This window comes from Centroberyx gerrardi, chromosome 15 (assembly GCF_048128805.1).
Source record: "Centroberyx gerrardi isolate f3 chromosome 15, fCenGer3.hap1.cur.20231027, whole genome shotgun sequence".
NCBI lineage: Eukaryota > Metazoa > Chordata > Actinopteri > Beryciformes > Berycidae > Centroberyx > Centroberyx gerrardi.
Window position 1 is genome coordinate 30,409,039 of NC_136011.1, and position 21,289 is coordinate 30,430,327.

General features: G+C 43.6%; 2 protein-coding genes across 2 annotated transcripts in view; one reads left to right on the forward strand and one right to left on the reverse strand.

Annotated features, from left to right (window-relative positions):
* The window catches only part of mea1 (male-enhanced antigen 1), a 6,411-nt gene extending 6,142 nt beyond the window's left edge, over positions 1-269 (reverse strand). The window contains exon 1 of the mRNA XM_078288860.1: positions 191-269. The gene's annotated coding sequence lies outside the window, so the exon portion shown is untranslated. The remainder of the gene's footprint in view (positions 1-190) is intronic.
* A 3,678-nt stretch (positions 270-3,947) lies between these two features.
* Positions 3,948-17,704, forward strand: lrrc73 (leucine rich repeat containing 73). Its single transcript, XM_078288884.1, has 6 exons — positions 3,948-4,219; positions 7,509-7,669; positions 9,585-9,707; positions 10,492-10,592; positions 15,535-15,760; positions 17,536-17,704. Exons 1-6 carry the CDS (start codon positions 3,948-3,950, stop codon positions 17,604-17,606), a joined length of 954 nt encoding a protein of 317 aa, XP_078145010.1. The 3' UTR covers positions 17,607-17,704.
* Positions 17,705-21,289: the final 3,585 nt, after the last annotated feature.

A 21,289-nucleotide genomic window follows, 5' to 3' on the forward strand; every position in this document is an offset into this window, starting at 1 on the left:
GTGAAGCCTGTCTGTCTGCCTGTCTGCCTGTCTGCCTGTCTGTCTGTCTCACTGATATAAGAGGAAACATCAACAGAACTGAACCCGGCTGACAGACAGACAGACAGACAGACAGACAGACAGACAGACAGGTCTAACCGTCAGTCTGTGTATTTCTGGAACAAACCGGTTTCCTCGCGCTCCTCCTCACCTGCTGCAGGTTTCTGTCTCCGGTCTTCAGTCCCGCTGTTGATGCTAGCTTCAGCTTCAGCTTCAGCTTTAGCTTTAGCTCCAGCTCCGCTAGCAGCTGCTGCACTTCCGGGATACGTCACGATCCAGCACAGGAACCGGAAATGGAAACAACCAAGTTTTCGTATTTTTCTTTCTTTCTTTTTTTTAAGATTACGATTGTCACGATCTCATATCGGTCCAGCCATTTCCAAATTGGATTTTTTAAAATATTAAAATAGCGCTCATGTTGTCTAATTTAGTAAATTAAGAGAAGACTCGTCCGCATCCTGATCACTGAAATCCCGCGAGGTAACGCGATAACTTCATTTTTCGCTCTGGTAAACAGGACTGACCTCAGGAGAGGACAGCTGTTTAATAAATCCAGTCTTTATTTTAATTCAATAAGATGTGTGAATAACACGAATAAACAGAACAAAACAGATGTTCCTGTCCCAGAATTCACTTTCTTGAATTCAATTTCTATTTCTTTTCTTTTTTTTTACTGCTCCTTGTGTCTGTCTGTGTATATATATGTAGAAAACTATACATATATATACATATACCCTTCGTTCTGTAGCCTACACTGTCATAAAATAATGTTTCCTGTCTTGTTTTGGATATTCCCTTGTTAGTATTATTATTAGTGGTAGTAGTATCAATATCAGAATTAGTATTATCATTCCTGCTGAATGTCCGCCAGGCGGCGCCATGTCTTCACCTTCTGCTTCTCTGCTGACTGAGCGGCTGATCTGAGGTCAGTCTCTGTGTGTGTGTGTGTGTGTGTGTGTGTGTGTGTGTGAGAGAGAGAGAGAGAGAGAGAGAGAGAGAGAGAGAGAGTGAAAATAAATGTCAGATGAAATAAACCGCTTTATGTTGTGAGTGTTTCCTGATGGAAGGAACTGTGTTCAAGGATAATTAATTAATATTTAATGTTTAAAACACAAAAACTTAACAGAAAATTTAAAAGGATCTCTACTATGTGAGAAAATCAATTTTATAACATTTAAGGTCTGTCTGCCTGTCTGTCTGTCTGTCTGTCTGTCTGTCTGTCTGTCTCTCTGTCTGCCTGCCTGTCTGTCTGTCTGTCTGTCTGTCTGTCTCTCTGTCTGTCTGTCTGTCTGTCTGTCTGCCTGCCTGTCTGTCTGTCTGTCTGTCTGTCTCTCTGTCTGTCTGTCTGTCTGTCTGCCTGTCTGTCTGTCTGTCTGCCTGTCTGTCTCTCTGTCTGTCTGTCTGTCTGTCTGTCCAGGTGGATTTCCAGGTAGCAGAGAATATAATTAGTGATTGAATCTCTCTGTACAGTCTGTTATCTTCCTGTTCAGGCTGTTCAGAATAATTTTGTATTTTAATTTTCTAAAGCATTTTATTTTGAAAGTTAAGACCGGAAGTGTTGTTGTTGTGATTGTGTGTGGCTTGACAGCGGTGATAGGACAGGCGCGAGCGGCCTGCAGGTGGACGGTGCAACAGTAACTAATGAGTAATAAATAAGTAATTACTAAGTAACAGTGATTAATAATCATTGTAATAATCATAATAATCGTCATTAGGGGAAAACACGTGACGCGACCAGAGGATTAAGAGCGAGGCTCAGCGCTGCTGGTTTCCGGTGACGCTACCATAATAAAGATCGTCTATTGACAAGATGAATCACTCCATCATTTAAAAAGCTGTCTCGCCTTCTTTTCTGTAAAAGTGGGCGTTACCCTCACCTCAACTGTTACCATAGCAACCGATCCAGTTCAGACCTGAACCAGAAACTAGGCGTTATGAAAAAGATTTTAATTTATCTGTGGATGTTAAAATTAAAACTGAGATGTTTTTAACATTAATATCTAAGTGAAGACCAGACGTCACTGTTGTAACATTAATATCTCACTGCTGTAACATTAATATCTCTACTTTAACATTAATATCTCTCTACTGTAACATTAATATCTCACTGCTGTAACATTAATATCTCTACTTTAACATTAATATCTCTATTTTAACATTTATATCTCTACTTTAACATTAATATCTCTACTTTAACATTAATATCTCTATTTTAACATTTATATCTCTACTTTAACATTAATATCTCTACTTTAACATTAATATCTCACTGCTGTAACATTAATATCTCTACTTTAACATTAATATCTCTCTACTGTAACATTAATATCTCACTGCTGTAACATTAATATCTCTACTGTAACATTAATATCTCTACTGTAACTTTAATATCTCTACTGTAACTTTAATATCTCACTACTTTAACATGAACACCAGCAGACTGAGCGCAGACTCTGTCCAGGTTTTGGTTCCTGGAAACAGAGTCAGAGTGAGACCTCTGTCTGTTCCTCCCCTCTCTGTCCATAGTAACGGACACCTGCAACACACCGGGACCGAGCAACAACCGACCGTCCGGTCAGCCGGAGGAAACCGACGGACGGTCCGTCATGACCGGAGCGGCTGTCCGCAGCTGAGCGACCTGTCAGCCGATCGATCGATACTCTCATCGATTACAGTGACGACACGGATGGCCGCTGTGGATCAATACCGGCGCGTGGCCTGCTGTGGGATCAGATGCACCGTAGCAGCGGATGATGTCAGCGCGTGAAACTCCGGATCTTCCCCGCGAGCTGATCAATAACTTCTCAGGTTCATTTATTAACTGACGTGTTGTGATTAAAACCTGGCTTCATGTTTATCATCTGATCAGCTGATCAGACCCGCTCTGCTGATCGACACTTTATCACATTCATTGATTATCTGACATCAGTGCTGATTGACATCTGCGTGTATTTTGACCTCGAAGTGTCCTGATCGATCATTCAGTTGATCATCTGAGCCGGTCCGGTTCTGCTGCTGGACCTCCAGACCAGACCGACCCGAGTTATTGATCAATAACTGATCAGCTTAATTTACTGTCTGACCAATGAGAAGAAGAGATTAAACTTTAATGATGAAACTTTATTGATCGCTGAGGAAATCAGATGAACCTCCTGTCTGTATTTTGACCTTAAAATATGTCAGCTGATCAATTAGTTTATCTGGTAACATGAAGTCTGACCAGCTGCCTGGTGGTCACATTCGATTCGATTTGGTTCGGTTCGTTTCGGTTAGGTTAGAGTCAGTGAAACTTTATTGATCCTGTGGGGAAACTGGGTGTTTCAGCAGGATACAGCAGAGAAAAATTAAATATAAATAAGAATAAAGACAGTGGAAGTTATTAAACCAAACATGACAACAGTTACAGCGCTGGAACACTCAATAGAATTATAGGAATGAAAAGTATGAAAAAATATGAATTTCAACATTATGAGAACAAACTGATGAGGAAATGAAAGAAAAATATGTACAATATGAAAAGCTTGCAGAGTAAAACAGCTGCAGAGTTTCCTCATGTTCAAGTTCAACATCTTTTTGTCCCAAAGAGAAATTGGTTCTGCAGTCAGGCAGCCTGCATGTTCCTTCATGTGTAGCATGATGCAGAACCATGATGCAGAACCATGATGCAGAACCATGTGCAGAACCATGTGCAGAACGTACAGACAGGGGAACTCTGCGGCGCCTCCTGCAGGCCAGGCTGCGTCATTTTGATAAAACGCAGCAGTGACTCCAATCTGCAGATTTCAACAGATTTCAACAGATTTAAAGAGAAATGAACCATTCAGCGAGAGAACTGACAGTGTGGTTCCCCTGTAGTTCCCCTCTAGAACCCCCTCCCCCCCCTCCCCGCCCCCCCTCCCCGCCTCAGGATGCTGCCGGCGTCGATCCAGATCAGCGGGGAGCTGCTGTCGGGCGCCGAGGTGCAGGACATCTGTGAGAGCCTGAAGGAGGCCAGCGTGCGGCTGCTGTCGGTGCGCGGCTGCCAGCTGTCGGACCGGGACTTCGGCCGGGTCTGCTGCGGCGTCGCAGAGTCTCGCTCGCTGGCCCAGCTCAACCTGAATCTGGGCGTGGTCTCCAGCATCAGCAGGACCAGACACCTGGCTGACGCCCTGAAGACCAACCGCTCCCTGCAGACCCTGTTGTGAGTAGACCAGCATGCTGCTGGAGACCAGTAGAGACTACTGAAGACCAGCAGAGACTACTGCAGACCAGCAGAGACTACTGCAGACCAGTAGAGACTACTGCAGACCAGCAGAGAGTACTGCAGACCACTAGCGTCTGCCATACACTACTGTAGACTACTATACTGCTGTAGACCACTATAGACTACTATAGACCACCATAGACTACTGCAGACCACTATAGACTACTATAGACTACTGTAGACCACTTCTATAGACTACTGTAGACCACTACTATAGACCACTATAGACTATTGTAGACTACTGCAGACCACTATAGACTACTATAGACTACTGTAGACCACTACTGTAGACCAATATAGACTACTGTAGACCACTATAGACTATTGTAGACTACTGCAGACCACTATAGACTACTATAGACCACTGTAGACTACTGTAGATCACTGTAGACTACTGTAGAGTATTATAGATTATTATAAACCACTATAGTGTACTGTAGACCTGTAAACTCATGTGTGCTCTATGGAGATTTCATAGAGACATGATGATATAAACCAACATCCAGCTGTTGCTGTTTTCTCCTCTTTTCTAAAGCTTGTTGTCAGACTCCGCTCCTGAAGCTCCTCCCCCTCCATTCAGCAGCTTTTAATTTTTTTAAAACTAGCTCGTCTCCTCTCTCGCTGTTTGAAAGCGGCGCTCTCCCCCTCCCACTCCTGAAAAAAACTCTCGAAATGGTGGAATCGATGAAGCGAGCGAGTAAACTTGTTAAACTAGTAGACTTGTTAAACTTGTAAACTTGTTAAACTTGTAAACTTGTTAAACTAGTAAACTTGTTAAACTAGTGAACTTGTTAAACTAGTAAACTTGTCAAACTAGTGAACTTGTTAAACTAGTAAACTTGTTAAACTTGTAAACTTGTTAAACTAGTAAACTTGTTAAACTAGTGAACTTGTTAAACTAGTAAACTTGTCAAACTAGTGAACTTGTTAAACTAGTAAACTTGTTAAACTTGTAAACTTGTCAAACTAGTAAACTTGTTAAACTAGTAAACTTGTTAAACTAGTGAACTTGTTAAACTTGTAAACTTGTTAAACTAGTGAACTTGTTAAACTAGTAAACTTGTTAAACTTGTAAACTTGTCAAACTAGTAAACTTGTTAAACTAGTAAACTTGTCAAACTAGTAAACTTGTTAAACTAGTAAACTTGTTAAACTAGTGAACTTGTTAAACTTGTAAACTTGTTAAACTAGTGAACTTGTTAAACTTGTAAACTTGTTATACTTGTAAACTTGTTAAACTAGTGAACTTGTTAAACTAGTAAACTTGTTATACTTGTAAACTTGTTAAACTAGTGAACTTGTCAAACTAGTAAACTTGTTAAACTTGTCAAACTAGTAAACTTGTTAAACTTGTAAACTTGTAAACTTGTTAAACTAGTAAACTTGTTAAACTTGTAAACTTGTTAAACTAGTGAACTTGTTAAACTAGTAAACTTGTTAAACTTGTCAAACTAGTGAACTTGTTAAACTTGTAAACTTGTTATACTTGTAAACTTGTTAAACTAGTGAACTTGGTAAACTTGTAAACTTGTTATACTTGTAAACTTGTTAAACTAGTAAACTTGTCAAACTAGTAAACTTGTTAAACTAGTAAACTTGTTAAACTAGTGAACTTGTTAAACTAGTAAACTTGTTATACTTGTAAACTTGTTAAACTAGTAAACTTGTTAAACTAGTAAACTTGTTATACTTGTAAACTTGTTAAACTAGTGAACTTGTCAAACTAGTAAACTTGTTAAACTAGTGAACTTGTTAAACTAGTAAACTTGTTAAACTTGTCAAACTAGTAAACTTGTTAAACTTGTAAACTTGTTAAACTAGTGAACTTGTTAAACTTGTAAACTTGTTATACTTGTAAACTTGTTAAACTTGTAAACTTGTAAACTTGTTAAACTAGTGAACTTGTTAAACTAGTAAACTTGTTATACTTGTAAACTTGTTAAACTAGTGAACTTGTCAAACTAGTAAACTTGTTAAACTAGTGAACTTGTTAAACTAGTAAACTTGTTATACTTGTAAACTTGTTAAACTAGTGAACTTGTTAAACTAGTAAACTTGTTAAACTAGTAAACTTGTTAAACTTGTCAAACTAGTAAACTTGTTAAACTTGTAAACTTGTAAACTTGTTAAACTAGTAAACTTGTTAAACTAGTGAACTTGTTAAACTTGTAAACTTGTTATACTTGTAAACTTGTTAAACTAGTAAACTTGTCAAACTAGTAAACTTGTTATACTTGTAAACTTGTTAAACTAGTGAACTTGTCAAACTAGTAAACTTGTTAAACTAGTGAACTTGTTAAACTAGTAAACTTGTTATACTTGTAAACTTGTTAAACTAGTAAACTTGTTAAACTAGTGAACTTGTTAAACTAGTAAACGTGTCAAACTAGTAAACTTGTTATACTTGTAAACGTGTTAAACTAGTGAACTTGTCAAACTAGTAAACGTGTTAAACTAGTGAACTTGTTAAACTAGTGAACTTGTTAAACTAGTAAACTTGTTAAACTAGTGAACTTGTTAAACTAGTAAACTTGTTATACTTGTAAACTTGTTAAACTAGTAAACTTGTAAATTTCTTAAACTAGTGAACTTGTTAAACTAGTAAACTTGTAAATTTCTTAAACTAGTGAACTTGTTAAACTAGTAAACTTGTTAAACTTGTTAAACTAGTAAACTTGTTAAACTAGTGAACTTGTTAAGCTAGTAAACTTGTTAAACTAGTGAACTTGTTAAACTAGTATACTTGTTAAACTAATAAACTTGTTAAACTAGTGAACTTGTTAAATTAGTTTAGTGTAGTTTATTAGGATCCCCATTAGCTGTCACCAAGGTAACAGCTAGTCTTCCTGGGGTCCAGACAAAACACAGTTACATATAACAACTAGTAAAGTTGTTAAGCTTTTAAACTTGTTAATCCAGTGAACTTGTTAAACTAGTAAACTTGTTAAACTTGTAAACTTGTAAACTTGTTAAACTAGTGAACTTGTTAAACTAGTAAACTTGTAAACCTGTTGAGACTGGTAACCGGTGAGACTTCTCCGTAGTTACGGTTAGCTTAGCTGTTAGCCTTTATGCACGGTGCATTGCAATGTTTGTCCTTACTAGGCCTCCATAGTCCAGCAGATTGCTGCTGTGTGTTATTTACAAATGTGTTTTGGTTTCTGTCGCCCTCTAGTGGGCAGAACATTTTGCTTATTGCAGCTTAAACAGGTTTTGCCCCCCCCAGTCTCCATGGCAGCCCCCTGCTGGACTCGGGTCTGGTGGAGCTGAACTCGGCTCTGTCTTCTCACCCGGCGCTCGTCTGTCTGGACCTGGGAGACTGCATGCTGGGAGACGAGGCGCTGGGTCTGATCTGCGGCATGCTGCCCCCCGACGGAGCCAAGTCAGGTACACACACACACACACACACACACACACACACACACACACACACCACCAAACCTGCTGCCTGACAGTCAGTGTGAGAAATGATTAGTCATCAAACTGTCAGTTTAGAGGAACTTTGGTTCTGATGCTGCATGATCAGATTTTATTTTTCTGTCCCTCCATGGTACCTGTCTGTCTGTCTGTCTGTCTGTCTGTCTGTCTGTCTGTCTGCCTGCCTGTCTGTCTGTCTGCCTGTCTGTCTGTCTGTCTGTCTGTCTGCCTGCCTGTCTGTCTGTCTGTCTGTCTGTCTGCCTGCCTGCCTGTCTGTCTGCCTGTCTGCCTGCCTGCCTGCCTGTCTGTCTGTCTGTCTGTCTGCCTGTCTGTCTGTCTGCCTGTCTGTCTGTCTGTCTGTCTGTCTGTCTGTCTGTCTGTCTCTCTGTCTGTCTGTCTGCCTGTCTGTCTGTCTGTCTGTCTGTCTCTCTGTCTGTCTGCCTGTCTGCCTGTCTGTCTGTCTGTCTGTCTGCCTGTCTGCCTGTCTGTCTGTCTGTCTGCCTGTCTGTCTGCCTGTCTGTCTGTCTGTCTGTCTGTCTCTCTGTCTGTCTGTCTGCCTGTCTGTCTGTCTGTCTGTCTGTCTCTCTGTCTGTCTGCCTGTCTGTCTGTCTGTCTGTCTGCCTGTCTGCCTGTCTGTCTGTCTGCCTGTCTGCCTGTCTGTCTGTCTGTCTGTCTGTCTGTCTGCCTGTCTGCCTGTCTGCCTGTCTGTCTGTCTGTATTGTGTTCTGACTCGACTCACAGGTTCGTTCCACAGCAGCTGTGACTCCTGAAGTGTCTTTGAGCAAAACACTGAACCTGCTGACTCACTGTGAGTCGATCAGATCAGGACAGATCAGATCAGATCAGATCAGATCAGATCAGATCAGGACAGATCAGATCAGGACAGATCAGATCAGATCAGATCAGATCAGATCAGATCAGATCAGGACAGATCAGATCAGATCAGATCAGATCAGATCAGATCAGAACAGAACAGATCAGAACAGATCAGATCAGATCAGAACAGAACAGATCAGATCAGATCAGATCAGATCAGAACAGATCAGATCAGATCAGATCAGAACAGAACAGATCAGATCAGATCAGATCAGATCAGATCAGGACAGATCAGATCAGATCAGATCAGGACAGATCAGATCAGATCAGATCAGATCAGATCAGAACAGAACAGAACAGATCAGATCAGATCAGAACAGATCAGATCAGATCAGATCAGAGCAGATCAGAACAGATCAGATCAGATCAGATCATTAGATCAAACTATATTACAGAAACAGAGCAGAAGTGAGCATGCTCAGCAGCAGAACTCACGAGAAGCTGCAGCAGGACAGAAGTGGGCAGTTATTTTAAAAAACCCACAGGAGTTTCTCTGCTGGGATTCTGTTATTTCAGACTCACTGACCTGAGACCAGCTCCCCGAGAGCAGCTCCACCTCCACAGTGTGAGGGATTATCCTGCAGCTGATGACGAGTCAGCTTCTGTCTGAATGTTTGAATTTTGTTTATTCTTGAAGGAAATGAGACTTTACAGTTTCTCGCTCATAACAGAAAGGCCATCATATAAGGTCTGTGTGTAATTTAGGTAAAAGCTGTATATCCCCAGGTTTTTTTTCTTTTTTCTTTACGTACATTTTTTTATTTAATTGAATGTCTATCATCTTTATGTTGTTTTGTACTGCATGGTTTGCATTTTATGAGGGTTCTTTAAAAAAAAAAAAAAAATCACCAGAGAGGTCACTGATGTGCAATGTCACGGCTGTGTGATGTCACTCTGTGTGATGTCACTCTGTGTGATGTCACGCTGTGTGATGTCACTCTGTGTGATGTCACTCTGTGTGATGTCACTCTGTGTGATGTCACTCTGTGTGATGTCACTGTCTCTGCAGGTCTGAGGGAGCTGACGCTGAGTGCTAACCCAGGCATCAGCAGCCGGGGCTGGGCGCGCCTCGCCATCGCTGCGGCTCACAGCTCCCAGCTCCGCGTGCTCAACCTGGACTACAACCCACTGGGTAAGCCCCGCCAAGCCCCGCCAAGCCCCGCCCCACCAAGCCCCGCCCCCGCCAAGCCCCGCCCACCCACAATCTGGTCAGAATCTGAGGTGGATGATATCTGATATTTGATAAAAGGACAATAACCTGAACAAAAACTAAAAAAACAAAACTAAAGCAGCAGCCAGACAGAAACGATCTGTCTTATTTATTTCTTAATTTTCTGGAAAGTGAAACAGAGGCAGTTTTGAAAAGCAGCAGGTGGAAAAACACAGAAGTGATTTCAACAAGTGAAAACTCCTCGATATTCTCATTCTCTGGTTCTGATGTTCTGATGTTCTGAGGTTCTGATGTTCTGATGTTCTGATGTTCTGATGTTCTGAGGTTCTGATGTTCTGAGGTTCTGATGTTCTGATGTTCTGAGGTTCTGATGTTCTGAGGTTCTGATGTTCTGAGGTTCTGATGTTCTGAGGTTCTGATGTTCTGATGTTCTGAGGTTCTGATGTTCTGATGTTCTGAGGTTCTGATGTTCTGAGGTTCTGATGTTCTGATGTTCTGAGGTTCTGAGGTTTTGATGTTCTGATGTTCTGAGGTTCTGAGGTTCTGATGTTCTGATGTTCTGAGGTTCTGATGTTCTGATGTTCTGAGGTTCTGATGTTCTGAGGTTTTGATGTTCTGAGGTTCTGAGGTTCTGATGTTCTGAGGTTCTGACGTTCTGATGTTCTGAGGTTTTGATGTTCTGAGGTTCTGAGGTTCTGATGTTCTGAGGTTCTGAGGTTCTGATGTTCTGATGTTGTGGTTCCAGGAGACCAGATCGCCGGGATGCTGGCGGTTGCCGTGGCGTCCAGCAGAACGCTGGAGGTTCTGGACCTGGAGGGAACCGGACTCACCAACCAGTCGGCTCAGGTAGCGACCCGCCGTCCAATCACATCGCTCCGCTGTGACATCATCAGTTTGTCTGGAAGTCGTTCTTCAAACAGCTTCCTTCATTTCTCGAGGTTTTCACCAAAATACTCACGAGTGCAGAAGCAGCGGCTTTCAGACTAAAGCAACAAAGAGGATCTTTAGTTCCAGACGTTCTTCTGACAGAATATTGTTATTAGAGCGTTTTCTAATTTGACGTGGCGTCGGCCTGGAGATGAAGGAGTGTAAAGGCTATTTTTGCTTTATTTCTCTACTTTGCCGTCTAAGTGTCCGTTCCCCTCGGGCGCTCCCTTCAGGCCGGTGGAGCGCACGCAACGTTTCCTAAATGAGACCCATGATCCTCTGCTGCAGACAGAGGCGCCGGCTCCACTCTGCTCCACAACAACATCCGACGCATTTCCTTCTTACATAAAAATACATAAATATAAATAATGCTGCATCTCTTTCAGCGATGTGTTTATCATCAGGCTGTAGACGCTCTGCTGTTCTCAGCTGGCCGGTACAGTTCAGCAGGAAAATATTGACTGAATTTGCGGCTCCTAAACTTTGTGTTGCAGGTCAGATGGATCTGCTGAGAAAAACAACCAGCTGACCGCAGGAAGCAGCTCACACCGCAGTCTGAGGATAAACACACTGCGTTACAGACGGCTCACCAAGCCGGTTCAACAAAGTCCGACTATCTTTGCTTTAGCCGGCTTCACTAAACCTAACGTGGATCCTGGTCTCACCGCTGGTGACCGACCGGCTCTGTCCACCAGGACTTACCTGTCAGCATGAAAGAGGCGGGGTTTGGAACAAATAGCCAATCACATGCAACATGGACAGATCCAGATCAGACAATTTGGATAAGATCAGATCAAACTATTGATCCCCGTAGAGAAATTAGATTGTTGCAACGGCAAAAGTAATATGATTCAGCGGGGAAAAGGACATAGAGTATAAGCGCAAAACTATAAAAAGAAGTAATAGAAATAGGTGACAGTAATAAAATAATCAAACTATAAAAGCCATAGACAACAAATAGACCTAATTATAGGATGATATAAGCCCTAATATACCGTATACTGATGACATTTCCCACACACGGGCATCGGAAAGAAATGAATACTAACAGTTTGTTCTACTCTCAAGAAAAAAATCTTATAATGAATAAATATCAGCATTAGAAAACAAAACAGCTAAAATGAACATTGTTTCTGCTACTGGAGGAACTGTCGGTCATTAGGACACTTTCATTCATTAATAATATGGTCAGTTAAGTAGCCTACCTGCTGTATCTCTGATATAATAAACTGCAGACAGAACTTCAACTGTCTGTTCATTCAATATTTAGCCAACAGTTTCCTTTATTACTTGTCATTTTCATTTGAACGCAGTATTTTTGTCCATATCGGGATCCTGTAGGAATGCTCAGGAGGTCTTTCATCTGTTTTGATCTGATAGGCTGAACTGAAGCTGCTCCGGAGCAGGTTAGCCCTGCAGCAGGTTACCATGGTGACCTGCCCAGTTCAAAGTGAACCATCTTCATGAGACTGAAAAGCCAGAGTTAACCCAAAGCTAGCTGCTGACACACTGATCTGGCCTCGTGAGACCGGCTCTGCTGTGACCTGCAACACAAAACACTGAAGTCAATATTTTCCTACTGAACTGTAACAGTCAGCCGGTCTGGATCTGGATCGCAGCAGCCGGTCTGGATCGCAGCAGCCGGTCTGGATCTGGATCGCAGCAGCCGGTCTGGATCGCAGCAGCCGGTCTGGATCACAGCAGCCGGTCTGGATCTGGATCGCAGCAGCCGGTCTGGACCGCAGCAGCCGGTCTGGATCGCAGCAGCCGGTCTGGATCGCAGCAGCCGGTCTGGATCGCAGCACAGTCTGGATCACACAGCGTTACAAAGAATATATAGAAGTACAAGATGAAGTGAGTTGTTGCAGACTTCCTGTCGTCACGACTTCCTGTCGTCCTGACTTCCTGTCGTCACGACTTCCTGTCGTCCTGACTTCCTGTCGTCCTGACTTCCTGTCGTCACGACTTCCTGTCGTCACGACTTCCTTTGGGAAACCTGAAAATTTCAACAAGTTTCTTTGTGATGTGTGTGAAGACTGCTGTGAGTTTTCTCTGTTCAGTGAAATGTTTCCTGCTGTGAGACGAGTTACAAGTCTCATCATTTTATTTTCTCATTATTACCTCCGCCAAGGAGGTTATGTTTTCGGTGCCGTTTGTTTGTTTGTTTGTTTGTTTGTTTGTCTGTTAGCAGGATTACGGAAAAACTACCGGCCCGATTTTCATGAAACTTGGTGGAAGGGTGTAGCATGGGCCAAGGAAGAACCCGTTACATTTTGGAGCGGATCCGGATCCGACTCACGAACAAGCGATAACAGCACGAACCTTGGCGGAGGTCTGCGCTCTCCGAGTGCCTTCTAGTTTTATTTGTTATTATTATTGTTTTTGTCATCATTATTATTTTACAGTCTGGTCAGTTCAGCCTCTGACTTCAACCACAGATTCAGTCCTGTGTGTGTCCACCAGGTGGAGCTGCTGCTCCAACCCTGCTACCACCCACACACACACACACACACACACACCCACACCCACACACACACACACACACACACACCCCTATCTGCATGAACAAACATGAAAGAGCCTCTTGTCTCGCTCTGAAGACAGACAGAAACAAGCCTGAGAGGAAGAGTGTGTGTGTGTGTGTGTGTGTGTGTGTTGCCTGAGGCTCAGTCAGTCTGCTGACCTCCAGCTCTTCTTCACCCTGTTTGATCAAAGCGCTCTGCACCCCCCCCCCTCCCCGACCTTTGACCCCTGCCCGTCTCTCTTCTCTGGTCATGCTGGTTGGCTGAACACACGGAGGGGAAACGTTCAGCTGTTCCCAACGCTGCAGATCGTTTCTGCTTCATCCATCTGAGTGTGATCATAATTCAAACTGATATTCTCAAAAAAAAAAAGATGTTTTTTTAAGACCAGCTAAAGTTTTGACGGAGCTTCAGGTGAAACAGACTCTAACAGACTCATCAGCCAATGAGATGAGTCCAGGCTGGTCCAGAGGGGTTGAAGCCCCGCCCACAACAACTCAGACTGTGTGAAGGAGACGGATGAGGAATGTTCCACGCGATGCCGCCTGACATACGACAAGTTTGGAATTCGTCAGACGTTAGCCGTCGATAAAATACCACATCGTAACGAGTTTACATTGAAGTTTCTGCTCCGATCCAAACTAACGACGATGTGTTTCTCTTTCCTGGTGGGGAAGAAAGGATTTGGGAAAAGTATAAAAGAGATTATGTCTGTGGCTTGGAGAAATATTTCCATTCACACTTGGCCAAGTGAGTCTCAAACCTCCTGCAGTGGTTTGAGGAATCAGATTTTCAGAGTTTACAGCTGGATCTTTATGTGGAGGACTGGACCGGATCGCTGTCTGATCTCTCAACACAATGTAGAGCCGGTTCAGCTGATCAGATCTGCAGAACGCCTCAGTGCGTTTTACACCTTCAGCCGTCTGATTATAAAGTGAACAGGATGCAGATTCATGCAGATTCATGCAGATGAATGCAGGTGGAGGAGGTGGAGGAGGTCAGCGTCTCCTTGGCTCTGCTGTCTCCTGCAGCAGCAGGACGTCACAGGAGGTCAAAACATGTCAGAAACATTTTGGAGGTCGCAGCCGCCGTCACACAGACTAAAACATCTTGTTCTTATTCATATGAAGCCGAGGACGTCCGGCCGGTCCGCACAGCAGAAACCTCCCTGAGCTGGTTCAGGTCTTCAGAGCGGTGTGTCAGAGCTGGTTCAGGTCTTTAGAGCGGTGTGTCAGAGCTGGTTCAGGTCTTCAGAGCGGTGTGTCAGAGCTGGTTCAGGTCTTCAGAGCGGTGTGTCAGAGCTGGTTCAGGTCTTCAGAGCGGTGTGTCAGAGCTGGTTCAGGTCTTCAGAGCGGTGTGTCAGAGCTGGTTCAGGTCTTCAGAGCGGTGTGTCAGAGCTGGTTCAGGTCTTCAGAGCGGTGTGTCAGAGCTGGTTCAGGTCTTCAGAGCGGTGTGGGCTGTGGAGGACGGAGCCGGGAGTGAAAGCAGCTTCAGTAATATCCTAAATTGTTCTGCTGTTAACTTCGCTGTGAAAGCTTTTCTCAGGTAATCTAATTCCAGTGAAACAGATTACTGAGCAGCGAGCGCTCTGCTGTACAGGAGCCTGCACACAGCAACAGTACTGTGCTGCTGCTGTCTGTTACTGTCTGTTGTCCTGCACCGTGTGTCAGTAGCAGGGTTGTAGTGTGATTACTTGTGTCAGTAACAGCAGTGTAAGGGATTACAATTTGAAACTCAGTAATTTCATTCCAGTTACTAATCCCAGTGCGCTGCGTTCCTGCGTTACTGAAACCTGAACCTCCTTCAACCTTTTCTGTTCTCTACTTTGACCTGTCTGTGTTTTCCTCGTCTGTGTCTTCATGCAGCAGCTTTACGTCGGCTGTTAGGTAAAACAGCAAAACAGAAGCTGGAGAGACGCAGACTTTCAGCAGCTGGAAGTTTTCGCATTACTTTGAATTGATCTCAGTCAAGATCTAAGAAAATGATCGTCCGTAAACTTTGTGTGGCAGCAAAACTCCACAGAGAAAAACACAACATCCAGTTTATCAAAGCATCTGGTACAGAAACTGTGATGAAAGGCAAAGTAACGTAACGAGGAACGGAACTAATTCCTGCTACTGCTGAGGAATTAGTAATGTGATTACTTTTTAAATGAGGAATCAGTAAAGAGTAATTGATTACATTTTCTGAGTAACTAGCCCAGCACGGCTCAGTATGTCAGCTGGCGCTGAGACCGGCTCCCGGACATTCACTGGACTTGGTGAGACCAGTAAAGCTCGCTGCGTTTTACCGTCTGCACTGAGCTGTATAAATAAAGTTTTCCTTGCGGTTCTCCTCAGGTGTTCCTGGACATGGTGGAGAACTACCCCACCAGCCTGCGGGTCCTGGTTCTGGCGGAGAACGCCATCAGCCCGGAGCTGCAGCAGCAGATCAGCGACCTGCTGTCGGAGGGCGAGGAGGACGACGACAAGGAGGCCCCGCCCCTCCAGCCAGGCCCCGCCTCCAGCGGCGCCCTGCTGCCAATCAGGGACAAGCACCAGCCCCCGGCCTGGCTCCCCCACAGCAGTAAGGGTTGACCCCCCCCCACCCCCACCCCCCCTCGCCCAAACTGTCCCACTACCCTCCGTCCCGCTTTACCCCCCGCTGCCTGCTGTGGTTCTGACTGGGTTCCTAAAGGCAGCAAGTCCAGGTTCCACCAGTACTGCAGTACCATACTGGTTCTACTATAGTACAGTACCAGTACTGCAGTACCCCACTGATCCTACTGTAGTACAGTACCAGTACTGCAGTACCCCACTGGTCCTACTGTAGTACAGTATCAGTACTGCAGTACCTCACTGGTCCTACTACAGTACAGTACTGTAGTACAGTACCAGTACTGCAGTACCCCACTGATCCTACTGTAGTACAGTACCAGTACTGCAGTACCCCACTGGTCCTACTGTAGTACAGTATCAGTACTGCAGTACCTCACTGGTCCTACTGTAGTACAGTATCAGTACCTCACTGGTCCTACTGTAGTACAGTATCAGTACCTCACTGGTCCTACTGTAGTACAGTACCAGTACTGCAGTACCCCACTAGTCCTACTACAGTACAGTACTGTAGTACAGTACCAGTACTGCAGTACCTCACTGGTCCTACTGTAGTACAGTATCAGTACCTCACTGGTCCTGATGTGGTGTAGCATCAGTCTGGTTTCCCTGGCTGATGGACAGCTGTGTGTGTGTTTGCATGTCAGCAGTATAATGAGGCTTCCTTCCTGTCAGCACCTTGAAACCGGATCAGAACCAAACATGTGTGTGTGTGTGTGTGTGTGTGTGTGTGTTGCCGTCCGGTGAATGAACCTGAACTGAACCGAAACACAAAACAAACAGAGACTCTGTTCTGACGGTTCAGACTCTGACAGAGGAGAAAGTCTTGGTAAGCTAACTGTTAAACATTATAAACCAATGGATATTATATGAAAACGATATTGATATTTTGGGAAACCAGACTGGCTCCAGACTCCGTTCCAGGTGTTGGACCGCTGGATGGGACACCGGCATCGACTCCGCCCCCTTCTGTCCCTGTTTGGCCCTATAGTAGCCTGGTTCTGTCCCAGTTGGGCCCAGTATTAGCCTGGTTCTGTCCTATCTCTCTGTGTTCTAGTTGTCCTCGATGGGAACAGAAGGTCTGTGTTTGTCCTCTATAGTAACTAGTCTGACAGGAGCTTAACTGGTTTCACTGGTCCAACTGGTTTAACTGGTCCAACTGGTTTAACTGGTCCAATTGGTTTAACTGGTCCAACTGGTTTAACCTGCCTGTTTTACCTTAATGAAAGTTAACAAGTGGATGAAATCATTAATCAACTCATCAGAAATCTTCTCTTCTTCTTCTCTGCTCTCTGGTGTCTGGGGGTCCGTTTACTCCTGGTTCCACTTCTGCTTCCAGTTCTGGTTCTAGTTCTGATCCCAGTTCTGGTTCTAGTTCTGCAGAACTTAAAATATTGGCCTTTTGGAAATTCATGTTATATTTCTGTGATCTTTGTGTGTATTTATCATGGAGACAGTGAATACACGAAACACTCCAAACATTAAGATTAAAACTTCTTTATTGGCCCAAATTAATCTGCTTTCATGTTCCTGTGATGGAGCAGAGGAAACCTGGTTAAACCAGACTGGTCTGTAGATCTAAACCAGACTGGTCTGTAGTTCTAAACCAGACTGGTCTGTAGTTCTAAACCAGACTGGTCTGTAGTTCTAAACCAGACTGGTCTGTAGATCTAAACCAGACTGGTCTGTAGTTCTAAACCAGACTGGTCTGTAGTTCTAAACCCGTGTCGTTCTTTGACCCTACAGACTCCGGCCCCCAGATGGTCTTGCTGACATCAGGTCTAGGTGAGAGCTTATTGGCTGAGACTGAGATGTGACCCCTCCCACAAACACACCCACCTCCTGTAGAACCTGTTTTCACTGTTTGGTTTGAATGTGGTTTTGCTGTCGGACTGGATTTGTTTCCCTGCACTGCACTGGCTCTGCATGGTGTGATGTAGCACCTGTACATAGACTAGACCGGTTTGAGTGGCGGCACAATAAAATACCTTAACACACCAAGTGACTTATAGGCAATAGGCAGTTATTTATTCCACTGTACAGTCTGTCTGTAGCTGAGGCTGAGAGGAGGTGAATGTTCTGCTCTGATGGATCAGTCTGTAGCTCTGCTGTCGTCTGATGTCAGAATAAACTGTTTACATCTTCCTAACCTCTGAGACTCTTCATTTACTGACCTGATGCTGCATGGAGCTGCAACTGCTTTTAGACTAGACTAGACTAGATTAAACTAGATTAAACTAGAGTAGACTAGATTAGATTAGATTAGATTAAACTGGATTAAATTAATTGATGTCAGAATAAACTGTTTACATCTTCCTAAACTCTGAGACTCTTCCTTCACTGATCTGATGCTGCATGGAGCTGCAACTGCTTTTAGACTACAACAGACTACACTAGACTAGACTAGATTAAACTAGAGTAGACTAGATTAGATTAGATTAAACTGGATTAAATTAACTGATGTCAGAATAAACTGTTTACATCTTCCTAAACTCTGAGACTATGTTTAATTTACTGATCTGACACTGCATGGAGCTGCATCTGGTTTTAGATTAGCATAATCAAACATTTTGCAAACTACAACAGAATTTTGTTGTTTGTGTCATTCTTAAAATGTGAAATGTTGTCTCTAGAAATGCATCTGAACGATGTGAAAACCTGTAAAGCAGAGCGGAGTTCATCTAGCAGCCAGCAGCATAAAGAGCCTCAGAGCCTCAGAGCTTCAGTCCATGAAACCCAACATGCATCAGACTGACTGAGGATCCTATTACAGCTTTTTACAACTGCTCACACACCCTAACCCTCCTGCAACCATTCTCCATTTTCCCAAAACTGTAAAAACAAAAACAAAAACCCCACACTGCTCTGAAAATGTAAAAATAATTCCAAAGTAAAAGTGGTTGTCGGTTCAGGAAGGGACAGCAGCTCGTTAGTGTCTTCAGCTCTTCAGCCGGACTGTTGACCGGCTTCAGCTGTAAAGACCGGAGGTTTTATTCTGAACAGCTTTCTGTATGAAAACCTGATCGGGCTTTCTGAGCAGACGTGTGCAGAGTTTCACAGAAAAGCTTCAACAAATCTGCAGTTCATGTGAAAACAGGCCAACAGTGTTCAGGTTTGTTGAGTCTTTTCTTTTGCTGTGTGATGTAAAGGTTTGGGATGTTTTGGATGTTTCTGCAGCTCGGAAGCGTTCGCATGTTTCGCTGCAGGACGATCAGTCAGACCTCAGGACGGCTGGGAGAGAGAGACAGCAGGAGGAGGAGGAGCGAGTGACAACATGAAGCAGCATCAGGCGGCCATTTTGACTGAAGCGGCCATTTTGGAAAGATATTTAAGCTCCACCGTCTCTTTGTGCTGTAACTCTGGTGAAGGCTTTCTGCTGCAACGCTGTGGTTTCTCTGTGTCAGACCAACATCCAGCCACCGGCCTCCTGAGGTGGTTTTTGAAAACCTCGGACCTCCCAAAATGTCGACTTCTCAGGAACTAAGAAAACCGGCTTTGATTTCATGTTAGAGTTTATCCAGTTTGAAAGGTTTCATCAGTTTTCTCAGTGTGATCCTTCAGCTGAGGTTAAAACATCAAAATCACCAAAACAGCATTTTCCCTTCTACTGTTTCTCCAGGTCCAGCCAGCCCAGACAGTTTTATTGTTCTAGAGAATATAAAGTCACATCACTTCTATTTTATATTAAAAACTTCAACGACAGTAGAACAGTAACCAAGAAGGTCAAGGGTCTCAAGGGTATGTGTACAGTCTGCCAATGTCAACGTTCTTAATAAAATATAATTTTTTACAGCTGAGGGATTTTAAATATTACTCACATGAATCCATTTGTCTCAAAGGGGAAATTAACATTTTCAACATTTGAAATGTTTTGACAATTATTAATAAAGAAATATAAACTCTTTTGAGGATAGGGTTAGTGGTAATCGTCTTGATAATGGATCATTGAGCAGTGAAAAGGTAAAGTTTTATTTTTCCAAATAACCAAACCTCCTTCAGCTTCTCCTCTCCATGACTGAAGAGATTTAACAGGTGAGCCAAGACGACCTCAGAGCTTCACCTGGACTCACCTGATACAGTGACTACGTTCACATGGACCGATTCCGATATTAACCCGATTAAGACTCTGAATAAGAAGCTGCCATGTAAACAGCAGTTTCTGATTACCTTAACCCGAATAAGGTCACAGTCGGAGTAAGCAACAGTCGAATTAAGACGTGGAGTATTCCGATCTTAGTCTCATTATTGAAGTGCGTTGTAGACATGTAAACACCTTATTCGCACTGTGACGTCCTGTCGGAGTTTTCGCAGCACTTTGCGACGTACGGCGATCCGACCGCTTGACGACGCACGCTGTAGCTTCCAGCGAGTGTTGTGCAACTTGTTTACAGAACAAAAGATGACTGCCACCGGTAAAAAGAAGTCCCAACATCTTGTCCCGCCCACGGCAGCAACATGACAGGAAGGGTTTCAGGTTAAATTCAGGAGGACAACTCGGACGCAGGATGTCGGGACGTCATGTGGGCGTCTTCAGTCATTAATCGGACTCTGCTCTGTAGCATGTAAACGGGAATATGAATGGAATATTCTATAAGCAACTCGTAAACACCTTAATCGAAATATTGTCTTATTTAGAATAAGGTCAATAGTCGGATTATTGCAGTCCATGTAAACGTGCTCATTGACAGACACTGAACTGGGTTTGGTTCTGTCACCCGGTTCTGGTTCCAAGTTAGCAAAATACCCGGATTTGTCGATCCCCAAATCAAAAGTGTGATAAACACGTACCAACGCAGCGTCACATGCCGTGTTTTGTTTGTCTCTTCTCCCCAACAAATTATGTAAAAAGGTTCAATAAGGGATTTGAAAGGATTCGGTTTCGATGAACAGATTCAACACTGGATTCAGATTCAATGAAATGCTTTTTAACCCGAACAGTGAAAACCCTCAGGTGAGTCTTGATGTATCAAAGATGACTTTGGTGTTCAGAAACTTTGTGGTAAGAGTTTCTGAATGAGACAGCCTGCTGTCCTGGTGAAACAGGAAGTAGTTTGACGGTGGACAGTCAGGGTGTGGAGGTCAGGAGGTCAAGAGGTCAGGAGGTCGGGAGGTCAGGAGGTCAGGGGGGTGGATGGTTCAACTCCCAACACACAACACACAAACCCACAACACAAAACCCAAACCCAAACCCTCAACAAACTAAACCCTAACCCTCAACAAACCCAAACCCTAACCCTCAACAAACTAAACCCTAACCCTCAACAAACTAAACCCTAACCCTCAACAAACTAAACCCTAACCAAACTAGCTGCTGAACTGGAGCGTTAGCTAACCTTTTCATGTGACCAACAGGTTGAAATGTCCAGAACAATTCCTGCTGCTGGACCAGAATCCTTTACTGGAGGAACCTGATCTGAACTGGATTCCTGATCTGAACTGGATTCCTGATCTGAGTCCAGTTCCTCAGTTGAATTGGATCTGATGAGTTAATTCATGGCTT

What these genes read in the sequence shown, in the direction of transcription:
- lrrc73 (XM_078288884.1), top strand. Translation starts at nt 3,948, where the DNA reads ATGCTGCCGGCGTCGATCCAGATCAGCGGGGAGCTGCTGTCGGGCGCC. An exon ending in CCTGGACTACAACCCACTGG is followed by an intron (nt 9,708 to 10,491) that starts GTAAGCCCCGCC and finishes TTGTGGTTCCAG; the next exon opens with GAGACCAGATCGCCGGGATG. An exon ending in GGCCTGGCTCCCCCACAGCA is followed by an intron (nt 15,761 to 17,535) that starts GTAAGGGTTGAC and finishes TTGACCCTACAG; the next exon opens with ACTCCGGCCCCCAGATGGTC.